The 19,956-nt window shown below is 41.3% G+C and overlaps 1 protein-coding gene across 1 annotated transcript in view; it reads left to right on the forward strand.

Moving 5' to 3' along the window:
- The window catches only part of bcl11aa (BAF chromatin remodeling complex subunit BCL11A a), a 51,569-nt gene extending 46,239 nt beyond the window's left edge, over window positions 1-5,330 (forward strand). The window contains exons 3-5 of the mRNA XM_040139762.1: window positions 2,601-2,899; window positions 2,939-3,290; window positions 3,351-5,330. Coding sequence (XP_039995696.1) covers window positions 2,601-2,899; window positions 2,939-3,290; window positions 3,351-4,852 — 2,153 coding nt within the window. The 3' untranslated portion in view covers window positions 4,853-5,330. The remainder of the gene's footprint in view (window positions 1-2,600; window positions 2,900-2,938; window positions 3,291-3,350) is intronic.
- Window positions 5,331-19,956: the final 14,626 nt, after the last annotated feature.

Below are 19,956 nucleotides of genomic sequence, written 5' to 3' on the forward strand. Positions count from 1 at the left end.
TGAATAAATAATTAAAGCCTCCATGGTCCTGATAATGCAAATTATATTCACAGGTTAGATCTGATGCAGGTGGCCGCAATTAGTGGTAATTTGTGCCGATTTTAATGATCCATAATTTAGCTAGCTTTCTGAACTGTTGGTCATGTAGGATAAGTGTGTTTGTACGTACAGTAGGAGAGACAGAGAGAGACGGTGAAAACAAAAAAGAAGGAAAATTAAGGAAGGGGACGAATCTCCAACCAAATGAACAGGATCACCGTCTACAGAAACACACATTTAAACATATTTACGTACCTAGTTTATGATGACAAACTTTTCTTTCACACTTCTCTTTGTGAATAAAAAAATTGTCTTTTGTCAATTCAAATTACTGTCTGTGTTTATGTATGTTGTGAAACAAGCCCCATAGTGTGAGGAAAATTACATCTCTTTTACATAAACACACATACACTTTTATGTACACACATATATGTACACAAGCACATACACAAATGTTCCCTTTGAAAATACGTTTTGATGCAGTTATTTCACTACAACCTCTTTGACTCCCTTTCTGGCTATTAGAGGTAAATTGCAGAGTGCCGATGTATAAAAGCTTCCATGTAAACGATGATATTCTTTTTGTATCACTGCTAATTTGTCACATTTGTTCTGTCAGTAATTAGCAGGTGATATGTCCCAATTTTGTGTGTATTTTTACAACCCACCTTACCTGTTTACATATTAATGGAATGTTTTGTAATTTATTGTTCAGGACATGTTAGAGATAAAATAGCTCTCCCGAATAATCCTTGGAGATAATTAACATCAATACTATGACCCCTAGAATGACACCTGTTTAGTTGCTTTGCAGGAATATTAAAGCATGTTTCAATTCATTATGTATTGCAACTTTTGACATTTTTGGATGTTGATATAATTATTGTGGCTGTTATTCCATAAATAGCTGTATTTTTCCATGCACACATAAAATGTGTCTTTCCATTTGGATCCAGAATTTAAAAGATAAAAAGTTTTTAAATGTTTTGTTTTTGCCACAAACTGTTTTAAAAAGTGCATGCCCATTTACAAAAAAATCTTTATGTGTTTAGAAAACTGAAAATAGAAGAGTGGCCTTTCTTAACAGATTCAGCACTTTTTTGTTCTATATATGGTCTATATATATATATATATATATATATATATATATATTAGGCCTTAACCTTTGATCTTAGTTTAGTTGCATTAGTGTGTGGTGATTGTGACATCAAATGTCTAAATTACTGTTTTCAAGTATATTTCTGTTAGATGACGTGTTTATCCATTTGTATGTAAGTGTGTGAATGTGTAAATCTGCTTGTTCACTTTGTCAGATGCACCCACATTGCACTGTGCTTAGTAGTGGAAGGCACTGACTGGCAGCAATGGGGCTTCATTTGTCATCTAATCTTGTAAACGAGCCGATGGCCGTCCGTTCGGTCCCGTAATGAGATTACACATGCATTCCAGGTCCCACCACAGGTCATCATTGCCGAGGCCATTCAAAGGCAATTATTGCTTTAAATGTTCATCTTGTCGCTATCTCACTGTGACTCTGCATGCTTCACTGAGGGAAGAAGCTTTGAAGCAGGCTGAAGGGGTTATTTTTCCTCGCCAGTTGGAGCCTAAATGTTTTGACACTCCTTCTGGTTTACTTCCCTCAGGTGGTCGTAGTGTTCTGTTCTGTGTATGTGAATGAGAGAATGAGTGTGTGTATGTGTATATGCATTTGTCTTTGGGTGATAGACTTGGAAGGAGTATAAACAGTAAATAAGAGGATATGACTCCAGAATAGTGTATATGAATAAAGTTTCAAACATTTGATTTTTATTTATTTGTTGTCAAAATATACAATAATTTCTGGGTATTTACTGATTGAGTTATAATTTGAAACAAAATCATCAGTCTTAATCTGTTCTCAGATATATCAGAAACACAAGTAGGTTAAGGATCTAAAGGATTCTTCTCTGTTGCCTCTCTTGTGTGTGTCCTTGTACGTACATCTGTGTTTGTGAGCGAGCCTCTGTTTTGGTAGATCAGTGGGAAGTGGTAGTCTGCCGGGACAGCCCTGTTTCTTTGTTCTCCTGCTGACAATGGAGGACTCACAGTCAGTCCAAAGGGAGAAATTATGTCCCAGAGCAGTCTGGAAGAAGAACAAATGCATACATACACACTACTTCTCACATGCTACTCATGTGGGGCATGACCTCAATAAGAGCTACCGTTGTATTTGCAAAGCCCTCAACACCATGTGCCGACCACTTTCAAAAGCTGTAAGAGTTAGGCCTAAGGTTCAAATAATAGACTGGTTCAGCCAAGTTACACAGAGTTGTCCTTCATTGATTTCATTCTTTACACAGTACTGTTTATGTGCAATAATTTTTCCACATAAACAGCAATGCAGCATTTGAAAATCTGTGATTCATACAAAAATGTTTCAGATTTCAGTCTTTACTGCTGCACAGACTGATATTAGCTGATTCATATAGCAATGTAGTATGTCTACCTGATGTTAAAGGTGTTTAATGGGTTTTTCAGTTACAACTCCTCCTAACCTGATTCTTTCTTCTCTGTCACAACAGGTAAGGAAGAACCGACCACCTATACCTGCACTACATGTAAGCAGTCGTATGGCAGCGCTTGGTTCTTGCTGCAGCATGCTCAGAACACCCACGGCTTCCGTATCTACCTGGAAAGTGAACATGGCAGCCCTCTCACACCACGCATGGGTGGACCTTCCTCCCTGGGTGGGGGTGCAGACTGCCCTTCTCAGCCTCCCCTTCATGGCCTCCATTTGCCTCCCGATGCAAGCCCCTTCAACCTCCTCCGCATCCCTGGCTCAGGCTCAGGTGGACGGGATAGCGTCGGAGCAGGGGGTGGAGTTGGCGCTGTTGGCGCTGTTGGTGGGGGCCATCATCAGCGTTTCCCTCCCACGCCGCCACTGTTCAGCCCCCCTCCAAGAAACCACTTGGACCCCCATCACCTGAGCCCAGAGGAGCTGGCGCTGGCAGCCCACCACCCTAGTGCCTTTGACAGGGTCCTGCGCCTCAATCCTCCTCTGCCCCTGGACCCCCCTCCAACAATGGACTTCTCACGGCGGCTACGCGAGCTGGCGGGCAACACCTCAGGGTCCACTCCCCCGCTATCCCCCAGCCGGCCCAGCCCCATGCAGCGCTTGCTCCAGCCATTCCAGACAGGAGGAGGAAGTGGAGGAACAGGAGGTGCAGGGGGCAGCAAACCTCCATATCTTGCTACCCCACCTCCTCTCCCAGGCTCCATGCAGTCACCTGTGGGCTCTCAAACCACTCCTACTACCCCTCTCCCCTCAGCAGGGGCAACACCCTCCTCTACCACCCCAATGAAATCAAAGTGTTGTGAGTTTTGTGGTAAGGCTTTCAAGTTTCAGAGTAATCTAATAGTGCACCGGCGCAGCCACACAGGAGAGAAGCCCTACAAATGTCATCTTTGCGATCATGCTTGTACACAGGCTAGCAAACTGAAGCGCCACATGAAGACGCACATGCACAAATCCTCCTCGCCAAACACAGGAAAGTCAGAAGATGGGCTCTCAACAGCCTCCTCTCCAGAGCCTGGCACCAGTGAGCACATGGGAAGTGCAAGCAATGCCCTTAAGTCAGTGGTGGCCAAGCTGAAAAGTGAGAATGACCGCATGCTACGTGAGAATGGTGAGGAGGAGGAGGAAGAGGAGGAAGAGGAAGAGGAAGAAGAGGAGGAAGAGGAGGAGGAGGAGGAGGAGGAGGTAGAAGAGGGAGAGGAGGAAGAACATCAAAACGGTGAGAGGGCAGCCAGAAGAAACAACAACAGCTATCACTTTGGTTTGAACCTTGAAACAGCACGTCAGCATGAAAACAACGGTGGTATTGGAAGCCGCTTGGGAGGTTTGGGTGATGAGGGGTCCATCCCTCGGTCACTGCCTGAGGTGATGCAGGGGATGGGTCTGGCTGCTAGCATGCAGCACTTCAGCGAAGCCCTAAATGCACACAAACGAAATGCCATGGCCCAGGAGAACCACCTGCACCACCACCTCAACCGAGACCACCACCATAATCGTGAGATGTGTGATGGGGACTCTGTGCTGGAAACAGATCGAGGGGAGGAGGGCTCTGTCTCAACAGTTAATGGCCGGGGAGCATCCCCTAACGAATCAGCGTCTGTCGGCCTCTCTAAGAAACTGCTTCTGGGTAGCCCCAGTCCACTCAGTCCTTTCTCCAAACGCATCAAGCTGGAAAAGGAATTTGACCTGCCTACTCCCACAATCCCTAACACGGAGAACGTCTATTCCCAGTGGCTGGCTGGCTATGCCGCCTCCCGACAACTCAAGGACCCTTTTCTGAACTTTGGGGATTCCAGACAATCGCCGTTCGCCTCTTCATCTGAGCATTCTTCAGAGAATGGCAGTCTGCGTTTCTCGACCCCTCCGGGGGAACTGGATGGTGGGATGTCAGGCCGCAGTGGTACAGGCAGTGGGGGCAGCACTCCACACCTTGGGGGTCCTGGGCGGCCCAGCTCCAAGGACGGCCGCAGGAGTGATACTTGTGAGTTTTGTGGCAAGGTGTTCAAGAACTGCAGTAACCTGACAGTGCACCGGCGCAGCCACACAGGGGAGAGACCATACAAATGTGAGCTGTGCAATTATGCCTGTGCCCAGAGTTCCAAACTTACACGCCATATGAAGACCCATGGTCAGGTGGGCAAAGACGTGTATAAGTGTGAAATTTGTCAGATGCCCTTCAGTGTCTACAGCACCTTGGAGAAACACATGAAAAAATGGCACAGTGACCGTCCTTTGAGTACCGAAATAAAGTCAGAGTAGAAGGCCGAACTATGGGACCTTTTCCCCACAGCTATGTCCACCATTAGTCCCCTGTTTATTCCCAGCTCCTTGTAGATTTGCCCCAACCCCAACACTCCACTTTCGCCAGTCTGGTGGAAGCTTAAGACCATGTGCTCTGCACCAGCACACCCCGTTTCCATTACCCATTGAATGCATGATCTGTATCGGGGCAATACTCTTGCATTGACGCAAAACTTCGAGCCTTTCTCTTGTGCAATAATTTACATGTTGTGTACAATTTTCTTTTTTGAGTTTTCCTTTTCCATTTTTAAGAATTAGTCAGCATGCATAGTATGTTTTTGCTAATCAAAAAAAAGAAAAGAACTTGTCCCTGGTTGGTTAATTGTTGAGTAAATGTGTTGCTGTTTTTCTCTTGTTCTGTTTTTTCTTTTTATTCTTCAAAAAGAGAAAAGACAAGAAAGATACATCCATGCTGCATACATTCTGTAACACATATCATGTACAGTTTTGTTTTGTAACATGGAAAGTGAACAGTCTTTACCCTCTCAGTCTACAACCCTGGAAATGCACTTATCCTGATCTTTCTAAAAGACACCATGTTCACACAGGGTTAAAATAAATCATGTACAGCATGATGACAAAACCGAAAGTAACAACAGCCTTCAAATTTCTTTCAAAAAGACAAGGGTGTGCTAGGAATTCAATTTGTACTATCATTTGGTTGAATAAGAAAGAGTGCCTTTGATATCTCAAGACTGCATTGGCCATAATCTTATCTGGTATAAGTTTGGGGTCACACTAGATAAAGCTAAAAGGTTTAAGCCACCCAGGAAAGGTCCTTGCATCAAGCACCTGACTGCTCAAATGGACTGTGACAACTCATGATGACAGATCAGAGAGTTCTCGTTAATCATCATTTAGCTACCTATTACATGTTCACTAGGCTATCTTTAATATGTGGATTTCATGGCAAGCATGGTACAAGCAGTATTGTGTATATCTGAATTATTTGTAGTTTTGTTTCTGGTAAGGAGGTACTTTTGAAATAAAGGTAATCTGTAATGTACAATCCTGATCTTGAGGGATACAGTACATGTATCTGCGTTAGCACAAACCTACAACGCTGCTCCGATATGTCAGTGTGTGGAACAATGCATACAGTAATATATGAACTCCAAGTGAGGCTAACTTTATTTGAGAGAATTGAAATAACTGAAAGTTAGACAGACAGAAAGCTACACAGAACCGGAAGCTACGTACATATTATGGGGATCAGAGGAAATTTCTTTAACCCTTTCACTTACATTTCTAGTATCAAACAGGGTCATTAACTATGAATTGCAGACAAAAGAAAGAAAGAATTGCAAAAAATGACAGTACATCTGTACTCCAGGGCTCTTGAGAAGAGTTAAAATGCGAAATTTTTAATCAGTATGCATAGGCTAATGCAGGGCACATTTTTTGTTTGCTGTTGCTTTTTAACCCAAAAGGAGGGTATTTTTTCCTTGTTGAGTTTCATTCAAGCTGTTTATAGTATAGCACTTGTCACTCTGCCTGAGAGTAAGTACTGACATCTCTCTTTCATTGTCCCACACTGATGCAATGTTGGTACATTGGTTAGGTCTAAAAGTTAGATTGTCATTTATAGGACATGAAGTGCACTGTTTCAATTTTCCCAGTTTACAAGTTTATGCTGAAGGGGAAAAAATGTTGAAATGCTGTCAGATAACAAGGGTCCCATTGTTAAAAGCAGTAAAAGATGAGACCCACAATCTGTTGTCAGCAACTCAAGCCTCATGACCCTTGACCTCTGTACCCTTGCTGTTTCACCTTTAACCATTTGTCAGTTTGTTACCCCTAGAAACCCCAGTTCTTAGCCTGGGATGAAAATTCAACCTGTCAGCAAGGTCTGTAAATTAAAAGGTTTGATATGAATTACTTAAGTAGCCAGCGCTGCTACATGGTCACAAAATGGATGCGGCTCTCATTGGCCACAGCAGTGCCAAACACCTATACTTTTAGGGAGCTGTATTGTTAAGGTTGTTGTCATCGCCACCTGAATAATCTATAGACCTTGACGGCTAGACTACAAACACTCAAATCTTGTTGCTTACACTGCGAGAATCTGTTTTTGTATAAATCTTCCTTTAATTATAGATATGAAAATAAACGTTTTTGCAAATAACACTTCACTATCTTTTAGGGGAAACTGTATTTAAGTTATGTTGTCGTTTTCTCTTTTCCTCAGCGTCTTGGTGGTGTTCAAGACTCCGATCACAGTATATATGAAATGAAAAAAAAAAAAGATGAAAAACAAACAAACAAACAAAAAAAAATCTGTGATGGTTTTGTATTTTATTTTGCCTTGGGTCTTCACAGCTCTTCAGGTTGAAATACAATTTGCATTGGGGAAAGGATTAAGATTATATATGAATATATAATAAAGAACTTAAAATATAGGAAAATGCACACTCATGTCGATTCCTATGCTTAAACACATTTATGGTCTACTTTTTCTGTATTTCTAGAATTGTATTTGAATTCAATGTTCACTTAGAATAGGCACTATAGTATTTATATTGAGGCTCGTATTTTTAACTGTTGCTTGTGCTCTCTAAAGGTATTTACCATACCTTTTTTTGGTAGTGGAAAAAAAAATCCCAGGCTGCCACAGTATATTTTTTTAATTTGGCAGGATAATATAGTGCGAATTATTTGTATGTTTAAAGAAATAAAAGGAAAAACCCCATAAAAAAGCAGCTAAAGTATGTGGCATTGGGAGGTGTCGCGGGCCATCAGATGGCTGCCGCTCTGTTTCCTGTCCACAGAGGTGGTTGTACATATCTTCTTTGGGTTTTTGGTTCAGACCTCCTTCCCCCCTTGCTGCCATTCTTGTATGCAGTAATGCAAGCTGACGTCAGCCTGTTCTGTTGTGTGCTTCTGTCTCTCTCACCCCTCCCACCTGACTACATTCCAACATCAAGAAGAGAAAAAAAAAAAAAACCTTCATATGCAGTACATGGATTACAAAAAAGCGTCAAAATAAATACATTTAAAAAGAAATAAAATGTTTTGCAGTTTTTTTTCGTTGCCAAATACTAAATGGTGCTTTATATTTAGATTGGGTATACTTTCATATGCAAAGCATATTTAAAAATGACCTGGGGGATGTGGAGAAGCCTGCTTGAGTTGAGACTTTTTGTAAATGGCAATGCGGAATATTTTGTTATCAGCCTTTTCTATTCCTGTTCTGAGAGCTGTTTGTTGTAACTTGAACTTGAACTTTATCTTTTACTATGGGAGTTACTATTTATTATTACCTTCATGTTCTGTTCAAAACAGAGGCATGAAATGGATCCTTATTTTTGGTTTCTTTTTATTTTATTTTTTATTTTTGGCTATAATATAATTTAGATTTTTTTTTCTTTTGTAATGATGGCCGATGGTCATTTGATAAAACCTAGGTCTTTAATTTCTGATGTACTTGTTTGGGGTCTCTGTTCAGTTGTACTGGGAAAACCACTGTCTGTGTTTTCTGGCAGATGTCAGCATAATCCTGTTCACACACCCATTTTGTCCCTTTATCGAAAAACAATTAATAAAAAAATGAAAGTATACTGGCACTTGTTGCTTATCTCCACTGTGTGTGTCAAGTTATCTCAAGTGTGTGTGCATGAAATGTGTGTGTATAATGACACCCCACCTCAGAGCCCCTCGGTGTTGTTTACCTTCAACTTCACTACTACTACTACTGTTGACATCGCCGTCGAACCCTGTCTCGTATTGAGTTTTCTGTTAATATTTTCAGTTCTTATGAAAATGTTTATTTCTCATAAATCACTTCTAATGGAAGCATTGTCACAATTCAGAATGTACAAACATTGATTTGGAGTGCAGAGTCCTTCCCTACATGTATGTATATGTGTGTCTCTGTGTGTGGTATGGGTGTCAGTGGTAAACTGTGCAGGATTTTTTTTTTTTAACTTACTGTCGCTGATGAGGCCTCATGCTGTTGCTTGAACCTAATGAACTCAGGCCTTTACTCCCAACCACACCTTAGGCTTTGGCCCTGTACCTTATGTACTTTATGACTTTGTGTGTGTATGTGTGTGTGTGTGTGTGTGTGTGTATGTGTTTGTGTGTTTGCATGTGTGTGAGTGTGTGTGTGTATATGTATGTGTATGTGTGTGTGAATGTGTGTGCGCGTGTGTGTGAATGTGTGTGCGTGTGAGCGCACGCTGTCACTGTCTTGCCCAGGAGGGATGGTTGGGCTAACTTCAAAAACTCCCTACACCTGTGTGTCTGCAGTGTCACCCTACCTGTTGGTCGGGGCAGCGGGTTTTATTGCATGTGTACGTGTGTATGTGTGTACATATGTGTGTATTTCTGCATCACACCATTTGCATTTAGTCTGCATTCTATCTCAGAGCACATATGTGTACTATACATATCACTCCTCAAAGTACAGTACAGTATCTCTACAGTATCATATTGATGACAATAACTGTTCCCTATGTGCCTTTCACCCTTAGTCAAACACACACACACACACACACACACACACACACACACACACAAATACATACATATATATATATATATATATATATATATATATATTTACATACACTATATAAACAAATATATGCTCCTCCTCTCACAGAATGTACTTATGTAAATATCATTATGTCCTTCTGTTTGCTCAGTAGTCACAAAGCCTCATAAAGCTGTCAGGATCAATCAGCACTATGTTCTCCAACCACCGCACCCTCTGTTCAGCTCACACATACACACTTGAGTCTCCTCAGAGGGCATCAATACACCTGCTATAGGGCCAAAATGTAAAATTCAGCAATTTGGATGTCATTTACTGCGAGGATGCTAATCATTAAAAAAAGGGTATTTAATTACTTCACCAGGTACCATCATTTAGACTGTGTGATGGTACCTGGTGGTAAAAACAAGATATCTAAAAAATATATCCATCTTTGGCCATAGTATTTCACAGGGTATCCTTCATGCTACAGTTAAAAAAAGCTCCTGATCTTCAGAATTTTGTTCACGCTGTAGCTGAAGAGAGCCTGTCTAACTCTTTTGAACGCTTTTAGTCACAGCAGATCCAAAAGGAAAAAAAAAAAAAATCTTATATACTATAGCATATGCAAAATACAGTATTTTGGAAAACCTTTGAAGAAAACCTGTTCATGTCATATTCTCTAAAAGCAAAGCAAGATCAGCTCAGTCTTAGTATCAGAAAATACGAAAAGTTAAAGGATCAGGAGCAAAATATGTGAGTGGGACCTCGCTACATTTGAAACAGTTAAAGAGCTCAGGGGCCCCTTGACCCCTTAGGCCCCATCTTTAGAGTGAAGGTTACCCCTTAATCCTTTGGTCCCCTGGTCCCTAGGTCTGTTTAGTAATCCTTCCATCCAGAGACTAATTAAAAGCAATCACAAATACCGCAAAAATCAACAACTAGAGTAATGTCAGACATCAGTAAATGACCAATAGCAAAACATGCTGGAGTGATCATAGACACCATCTATTTGCAAAATTTGTGTTCTGAATTCACTGGGCATTCATGTGCATTCTCATGCATGTGCACAAAACAGCACAATCCACAATCTTTGATGATGTGCTTGCATAGTATGTTCATGATGCCATTTTAAAAAGTGGCAGTCAAAGGTTGGACTGCTCAACTTGACCTGCTGTGAAAAGTAATTTTTAAAGTATTTCTGTTGTCACTTCAAAGAGAATAAAGAACAACCTTAAAATATACCTAACAGAGTTTCTTTTTTCTAAGGGAAATATGTCTTGAATTTTCACTTTGGAGCATTTTAACTTTGTGACACAAAACAGAGGGAAGATTGGGAAGGGGAGCAGGTTCCTAGACCAGCAGGCTGGAGTAACTCTTTCTTTTGCTAATGCTTAGATGCCCTCAACCAGTGCACCGAACCCGAACTGCTGCAAAGGAGTGTAGCGGAAGACTTTGGTTTACTTGGCAGCTCCCAGGTGTGTGAATGTGTTGCATTACTTGAATGTAAAACAGGGTGTTACTGAAATGGAGCACAGACCTTTGTCAAATTTCCCTAATAAAGAAAAAAAGGCTACAAAAAATCACAAAGATCTTGCAAAACTAAAATTCAAAGTAATGATTTTCTTATTTATGCAGCTTACTCTGCCAAGATATCTTGATGCCCCGAGATCCAGTGACTTTGAGGAGATTCAGTGTTCTGAGAGGTTCAGGTGTGTTGGACATGGGAGGACTGTAAGACTTTATTTCCCACCTCAGAACCCACAAGTGGCAGCTGTTTCCTTTTTACTCCCTGTTAAACAATTCAACTAGCCACCGGCAGCACTGCCTGGGCAAATAAAATAAACCATATTTTTTCACTTCCTCTCTTTCTCTCTGTCTCTCTGCCCTGTCCTTCTCTCTCTCTCTTTTTATGATAAATTCATTGTGTTATAAACCCATGAAGCATTCAGGCCTTTCTACTTTACTGGGGCTCTCCTGTGCTGGTTTATATGAAAAGCATAATGCATTTGTCACTGTTATAAAATCTATACAGCCATGACCTGCAGTACCCCCAAAACTCCCATGGACTTGTCTTTGGCCTACAGGGTTTTAACAATAAGAGATTCTCCAGAGACTTTAGAAAGCATGTTTTCACATTGCTTTTGTCACCGTATGGCCTTGGCATAACACTGTTCCAATGGAATCTAGATAAAGGAAAAGAATGTATGTGAGCGTGCGAGAGTGTGTCTTTCTTCCTACTGAGTGTATTTTGGTATCTGTGTACATATTGTGTTATGCTAAAGAAGTGTCTTTTGTCTTGGGCAGCTTCTGTCTGCCATACAGAGGAGTAGCTACTTCTATACATATTGAGTGGTTTAACACATGCTGACCACTGTAGTCTATAGGAACTGGCTACAGTTCCAATTACTGTAATGGAAAATCATTGAACGTTACATATAATGGTTACAAGGCCGGTCTAGCATGTGAACAAATTGCAATCAAAGCCAGTAAAGGAATAATGCATGGACATGCCCGCGACATACTTAACCCCTGTGTAGGAGTCCAGTTTAAGACACTGACTTAAGAACAGCAGAATGAAACTCTGTACAATAATGGGAGGTGAAAATGAACTGTATCTCTGACCTGGTATCAATTCATGGTGGTGACACCATTTAACTTGAATAGGCTTTATGTTGTTTACGACAAAAGAACTACAAGGCTAGCAACAATATGAATGGAGGAAACATGTAAGACAACACACACACACACACACACACACACACACACACACACACACACACACACACACACACACACACACACACACACACACAAAAGAAAAAGAGACAAACAATTCTGCAAAGTTTTGGGACTTGAGCAGAATTCCCTCAAGGATACTTCTTGTCAACATGGTTCTTATTTGTTTGTGCTCTTGGCCATCATTTTTGTCGGATATGATAATCTTGCACTCATCACAGTAATTGCTGAGAACTAGGAACATGGTGACATTGCTACAATGAAGTTTGACGAGACGAAAAACACAAGCCGTAAGAATCAGAAAGGTCGTACACAAGCCGACCGTTTAGTCAGATTATCTAAAAAACTTAATGTCGAGGTAAAACCAAATAGTAGAAAAAAACTATGGCAAATGTGGTAGGTCAAAGTTGAACAAGGAAACTGTGATGGATGTTTATAATAGACAGTTTGGGTAATAATATTACAATTTGCCTTTGTTCTCTCATCCAAATAAGTCCTGCTAACTGAGCATTCAGACCAAAAACAGGCGGCTGCACTGGTAGGACCATGCTACTTCACTTACACATACCAGTAATATGATGAAATAGATCCCTGAGTTTTAAGCTTTATAATATTACCAGGAAGGATTCCTTGATTTTATCTTTTTTTGCATCAATCACAAGGTAAACATTAAAAATACAGCATTCAGCATTCAAGAGACTTTTAAAAGAGGACCTGATATATGACTGCCTATGTCACAGGGTAGAAAGTTGATATGTTTTCATCCACGGCTGAAAAACTGGATAATGCTGTACTAAAATTGCGTGGTGCAGAGATGTGACAAAGTGCCAAATTCCAAAGCAATGTGTCATATGTGGACCGACAAACAAAACCAGGCCATAGGTATGAAGACAATCTTAAGCCTACGTCATGTGCCTTACCTCTGTCACAAAACAATGGCAGGCTTAGCTGTCCTGTTAAACCACTGATGATGGGGATTTCACAAAGTCAAGCTAAAACTGCAAGCATTGTTTTGCTTAGTATTGATTTTACTGAAGGATTTGTGTGATTCATAAGCTTGAAAATGCTTAAATACTGCAGAATGTTTGAATCCTTTACAAGCACTCAGACTTGCAGTATGTCTTCAGTGGGGGGTGCACGTCACAGTTGTGAATGAGATGTAGTAGTGTAATGTCATTCGCAAACGTTTCGTTCAAAAGAATGGATCTTTTGGGTGAACAAACTGAACTGAATCACTTCCTGAGACGGTCCGTTCTCAGTCAGTTCAGTTGAGCTCTCGGTCAGCTGCGAGCGATCATGCAGGGATACACTCACTGAGTGAGCGATTCGAGTCATTCGTTCGAAGGAGGAATGGGGTGTGTTCCACACAGCAAACGCACAGCTGATTCCAGTCGCTAACATGTAGGTGCAATGATTCAACAACATTGGTCTTGGTCTTACAGCTGAAAAGACGACAGCTGTAAGGATACACTCAGAGGCTGTGAGTGTGTGTGTGTCGCTGCTAATCTTTATATAATAAACAAAATGTGTAAACAATATGGGATATTTTCAGACTACAAGGCATCCCTGAACTTGGAGGTATATAACTAGCCAGTCTCGACACAGTCATTTTTCTGCTACGTTAACTTATCACCCCTATGGTGATTGTAAGCTTGAAACCAGGCAGAAAGCTTACAGACAAGGTAGGTAGGTGTGCACGTAATTGATCCTAGGGGGACATTTCATTGCCACAGCAGCCACACATGTACAGTATAACTCAACAGGTCAAGAGTAATGTATAGAAACAATAAAAACGATAGCAATAGTACAGAATACGAGCAAGTGATCTGTACTTTACAACGCATGGTGAAACCTGCAATATGCAAATAGGGGTGGCTGAGTCTGAGACGGTCTTAGATCCTTTCACTGTGAGGGCACACTGCATGGTCAGTGATTTGTTCACTGAACGTACACAGTGATTGTGAGCCCCTAGTGATAGACAGTCGCTGAGTCGCTGAACATCTCGGTGAACGAATCTTTTGAACAAAATCTTTTTAATGAACTGATTCCAGTGATTCAGTACACTGAAAAGAGCCGCTTTGCCCATCACTAGGTAAAAGGCCAGAGTTCGTGTGTCTATTTCTGTAATCTGACCTTGCTGGTGTAATGTCTTGGTGTAGCCACATGCTCTGTTTAGACTATTCCAAGAACACACTGCAAAACACATCCATATTAAGGAGTTATTTAATCTTTTGTTGTGCCTTAAAATCTTTTTGCTACTGCCAGTGCTTTGACTGTCCTTCTGCCATGGCACAAAAGTGAAAATGGTCTTCAAAAGCTGAATTTGTCACTCTACTGAGAAATACTGAAATTTATATCCACTCTGCAGTTGCTCAATCACTACTCATACAGATAACAATATTGTCACAATTATCAGTGCTATTTGAATCAGTAGTAAGAGTAGTAGTTATGCAACCCCCTAGCCTTGACAAGCACACACATGCTCGAACACCCAAACGCAGCCAAGCTAAGGCATAATAGGTCAAAGTCTATCGATAGAGCAGCAGTACTAGAATGTAATGTGTAGAAAAGAAAAATCAAATAGCAATGGTGATTTAAGCCCAAGTATTTTTCTCTTGTCTCCCTCTCAACTTTGTTCTTTTCACATCCTTATATATTTCTTATAAACACAAAATGTGTGGTTTTGTAACTAAAGATGTGAGGGGTTGAGTAAGCCAGGGGAGGGGAGGGCTGTCTGGCTCTGTGCAGGTCATAAGGTCAGAGAGTAGGCTTAGAGGAAGAAAGAAAGCACCCTCCCTTCCTTTTCTTCTCTTTTCATTCTTTCACTCTACTCTGAACTCGGTCTGAAGTTCAAATTCATTGTCAAAGTGAATGTGAATGAGTGAAAGACTGAATGAATGGGTGGATGGGGGAGGGTCAGGGAGGGAATAGAGCAACATGTGCCAAATGTGCATGCTCTGTGTACGCGGTTGTGGTCATGTCTATTACCTTCTGTCCCAGTTATAACAATTATCAGGCAATTGCAATGTGATAATAAACATTTTGAGTTTGTTTTGTGAGTGCCACTTCAAGGACGGTGCTGTCTGTTGATAACTTTGTCTTACTTCGTTGTTATAACATGGGGAAACAAAGAGTCACGAAATGCCAAATAAACCGCGTTTTTATACTGTGGCTGAATAACTGAAAAAAGACTAAAAGGTGATGTTCCGCATTATATCATCTTCCCCGACTAACCCCCTGACCTCACTGCGCAGTGATGGCAGGCAGTTGTAAGGGCTATACTGTGCTTGGATCCTCCAGGGTCATGAAAGGCCTCTCTCTGATCTCTGACCCCAGAAAGAGGCCTCGCCCGGCCAGGCCAATGGAAAATCCCTGGGGGCTGAGCTGGATAAAAGGATGTCCAGGAAAGACATGGATTATCAGTGCTCATGTGTGAGGGTATGTGAGTGTGTATGTTTGTGTGCGTGCGTGTGTGTGTGTGTGTAATGACATGCCCTGGAGACTCATGCCTGTCTTTTGTAACCAAGTTCAGGACACACACTCTCCAACACACATATATGCGTGCAGGGGCTATGGAGGTTAATTGCAGCTACACAGATGAGGCGGTTGGGTCACTGCGAAAAGTGTGTGCGTATGTGTGTGTGTGTGTGTGTGAGAGAGAGAGAGAGAGAGAGATAGATAGAGAAAGAGAGATGAGACACTGCATAAACTCAAGATGTACTAATGTGTGTGTGTGTTTGTGTGTGTGTGTGTGTGTGTGCATGTGTGTGTGAGAGAGAGAAGGAAAGATAGATAAAGAGAGAGAGATCAGACACCGCATAAACTCGACATGTACTAATGTGCGTGTGTTTTTGTGTGTGGAAAAGACAGACAGACACACACACACACACACACACACACACACACACACACACACACACACACACACACACACACACACACACACACACACACAAGTGGATGAGGGTACATTGTGTGTAAGATTGTTATGTCTGGAACCAAAGTGTACACGTTTCTGTGACCCTCCACACATATAAACACACACACACACACACACACACACACACACACACACACACACACACACACACACACACACACACACACGATACTCTTCCACCCCCTCTTTTAATCTTAATGTGTGTGTGTGTGTGTGTGTGTGTGTGTGTGTGTGTGTGTGTGTGTGTGTGTGTGTGGGTTTGAAAAGTCAAAGGTCAACCTGCGGGTTTGAAGGTTGGGTTTCACATGATTGAACACCTTTGTTGGGGGAAGACGAAACCTATGTGTGTGTGTATACGGTGAGGTGGGGGTGTACTTGGAATGTTGTGTCTAGTTCAGAGAGACACCAACACTACACTAAGCATTTGAAACACCTCACACACATAGTCCTACACAGTAGACTCATTTTGGGATTTTTTCCACAACAGCAGAGGGAATCAGCCAATAAAACTTCAGTGAAACCAGTCTCATCCTGCCTCCAGGTGCTGCTCTCACCTGCAAGAATTTCATTAGTCTGGCTACCCAAGTTTTAGTGTCCCATGATGGTCTAAATGCTATTTGGCAAAAGTATCCCATTAGACTTTGGCTCCAGCAGCTGTGAACAGGTAGGTTAGGCAGTGAAGTTGTTGTCATTGGTATTTTCTATCCTTTAAACTGCTTTCGCAGCTCAGAAATGACGTCAAGCTGGCTTGTGACACTCTAAATCCACTGGCGGGTTGACAAAATTTTAGTTGGCTAGAGTGCTGTTAAAGTAGTGTATTCTTATTTTTCAAGTGTGAGTGTTTGTCTTTTCAACAAGCTCTAGTTTTGACTTACAGGTGGAAGGTGGACCTGACGAGGTGGCTGTTTCTCTTTCTGGGTGACGGAGGAGAAACAGAAAGAGAGAGAGAGAGAGAGAGAGAGAGAGAGACAGAGAGACAGAGAGAAAGAGATGCACACTGTAAAAAAGGTAATTAAATCATTTTCACATTCTGAGTCCGAAATGCATGCTGACATACAAAGCTTTGGCACTGACAGCAAACACAACAAGCTTTGGGATTTTGGTTTTATTTCTGTTTTGTCAACATTTTATAGAGACAAGCCCTGCCTCGAAGTTGCTGATGGACAACTGGAAGTATTTCTTGCATTCTGTACCCTTGCAGGTAACACAGCCGGTACAATTACAGATGTCAGAACAGTTTTGAACATTGTCTTGTTAATTGTTTTTTAAAGAAATATTTATTTTCTATTTTGTTCATTTTTTTACAGAGAGAGTGCACACTGATCAACATCAAATATGCTACTGTTACCCAAAAGGCAAATTTTCAACTGTTGTCCCTTGGCAAGATGTTAAATTAGCCATTAAAACAACGATAAAACAAACAATATGTAAATTCATAATAGGAGAAAGCAGGCAAAAATACAAAGCAGCTGAACAGAGAATAGAAATTTAAAAGTAGTAAGGCAAGTGTCTTGCAGAGAAGGAAACAAGCATTACAAAATACATACAGCACAGCACAGCACAAAACAAAGCAGACATTCAGTGCAAGAAAAAATAAATATAAATAAAATATGAGAACATATAATCACATTACCTTATAGAAGAGGGTAAAACCATCAAGACAGTAAGTCTATGAAAAGGAGAAGAGACAGCGATTAAAGTTAATTACTTCTCCAGTAAGACTGTAAAATAAAGTTCACCCTCTGGGCTAGATGGGAGAAGGTTTTCGCTTGCCCCAGCACAGTTTGACCCAGATTAGCACCTTGACAGATTATATTTTTTTGTTCAGGACTAAGTAGTTTTAAACACTGTCATATTGCGTGTTTAAGAGACAAAATTCATACAAATTATTTAAGTTTCTCTCAACCCCCACAGAAATGTCCTGGTTGATTCCCGGTAGCAGACCTCTGCCTTGGTGGTGTATTCCAACAAACAGAAATGACCTTCATTGCTCTTTTCCTGCAACCAGTGAGGGTTTTTTGGTTGTTGTCGCTGCCCTAGCAACTCTTACTGGTTGACTGTGGCACCTCCAGGTGAAGCTCATATCATGCAGGTGAAACGAAGTGGATGGCTTGAGTCCTCTAACATAAGTAACTAATGTGTGTCTGCAGTTCTTCCACGGCCAACTATAGTATTAGCAGTCACAAGGGTGGTGTTATAAATTGTATCCTGAAGCGTTTTTTTGCGCTTCAAGTATATTTTCCTGTGTTTTACATGCACAACTACAGTGATTGTGTATCGTGCTCTGAGCGCTTCCAAAACGTGGGGGACTCAACTTAGTACTGTGCCTGAACGCCTCCTAGACACACATGGAACAGCAGAGCCGCTGGTGCTGCTGCTCTGCTAACGTGCTGCTCACGCTATGCTTTCTGTGTAGACACAACTTTACAGTTATGTGACACTACAAACGTCATCGGTGAAGCAATATGGTGATGCTGCAGTGGTGTGACGATACTCAAGCAGTGAAAAGAAGCCCAATCAATGACGGACAAAAGACAGAGAAAAATCTGCAAATTTTTCCACTTTTAAAAGGTGTACCTTATAGCCCTTACTCACTCTCCTCGTGTTTTCTCAACTGCTAGCACAATGCATAAATGCATAATCCAAGCAACGAGCAGATGATTAGCTAATATGTAATGTTAATATTAAAAATCAGGAGTGTTAACATTGATATTTTTGCAGTATGAAAGAGAGGGTGATAGTGAGAGATTGAGAGAAAAGAGGTGTGCATGTAAGGTATGCTACCTGTCCCATCCCCTCTGGCTGGTTTAGTTCTACATGCTCACACACACACAGCAAAGCAAACACACCTGGCTGTGTGCCACTTATCTCTTTGTGTTCCCAGAAACTGTCAAAAAGACACACACACACACACACACACACACACACACACACACACACACACACACACACACACACACACACACTGTGCCCCCGAGCACTGATCATATGATTGACCTGTTCTACTGGCCCATCCACACCTTTGTACACAGACACTTAGGGTACACACATGCACACACGCACTTGTTATCAACCACACCCACAGGTGAGCAGAGTGTTGAGTGACACTACAGCGACACTGGGAGGCTCTCAGTAAAGTACACACACACACACACACACACATACACACACACACACACACACACACACACACACACACACACACACACACACACACACACACATGCACACACACGACACAGCTGCATCAAACTAACTTCATCTCATAAACAAAGGGTCAGTGAAGTACATCTGTGTATTATTGTTATTCCAAAACTTGTTTGTGTGCACAAAGGTTTTTGTAGTTGCCACCAGCTTTAAATGATTGACGGCTTTAATCTGAATCCATTTTGCTGCTAAGGGCCAACATGTTAAGATTATCAAAATATAGACAGGTATGTGCACACACACGCACACAAACCCACACACACAGAGGAAGGATGTGAACATTTTCTCTGCTTTCATCTCTTCTTTTCATTCATCCACCCATTCAGCCTATTAAAACACAGTAACAAAGTAATGATAGATTGATGACAGCCTGTGTTGGCTGTGTTTATTTTCATCTGTGTATGTGTATGTGAGTGTACTTCAAATGAGTTGATGGCAGCTCCATTAAACTAGGCACCATTTCACTGTAATAACAGTAAGCAGTTTGGCTCATTTTAAATAAGGACTAAGTGAGTATTTTTATGCTCAATTACTGTTCCTGGTTAGGTCACGCACAAATATATACATAAACATGTACAATATATGTATAATTCCTTCCCTATTTTAATGCTTTTTGCCTGCCCAGCTACACAAATGTGAGGGGTATGGCAGACTTCAACTGCATTTTTTTTTACAAACTAAAGGCATAAGAATGATAAGATG

Source organism: Xiphias gladius, chromosome 11, assembly GCF_016859285.1.
Source record: "Xiphias gladius isolate SHS-SW01 ecotype Sanya breed wild chromosome 11, ASM1685928v1, whole genome shotgun sequence".
Classification (NCBI taxonomy): Eukaryota; Metazoa; Chordata; class Actinopteri; order Istiophoriformes; family Xiphiidae; genus Xiphias; species Xiphias gladius.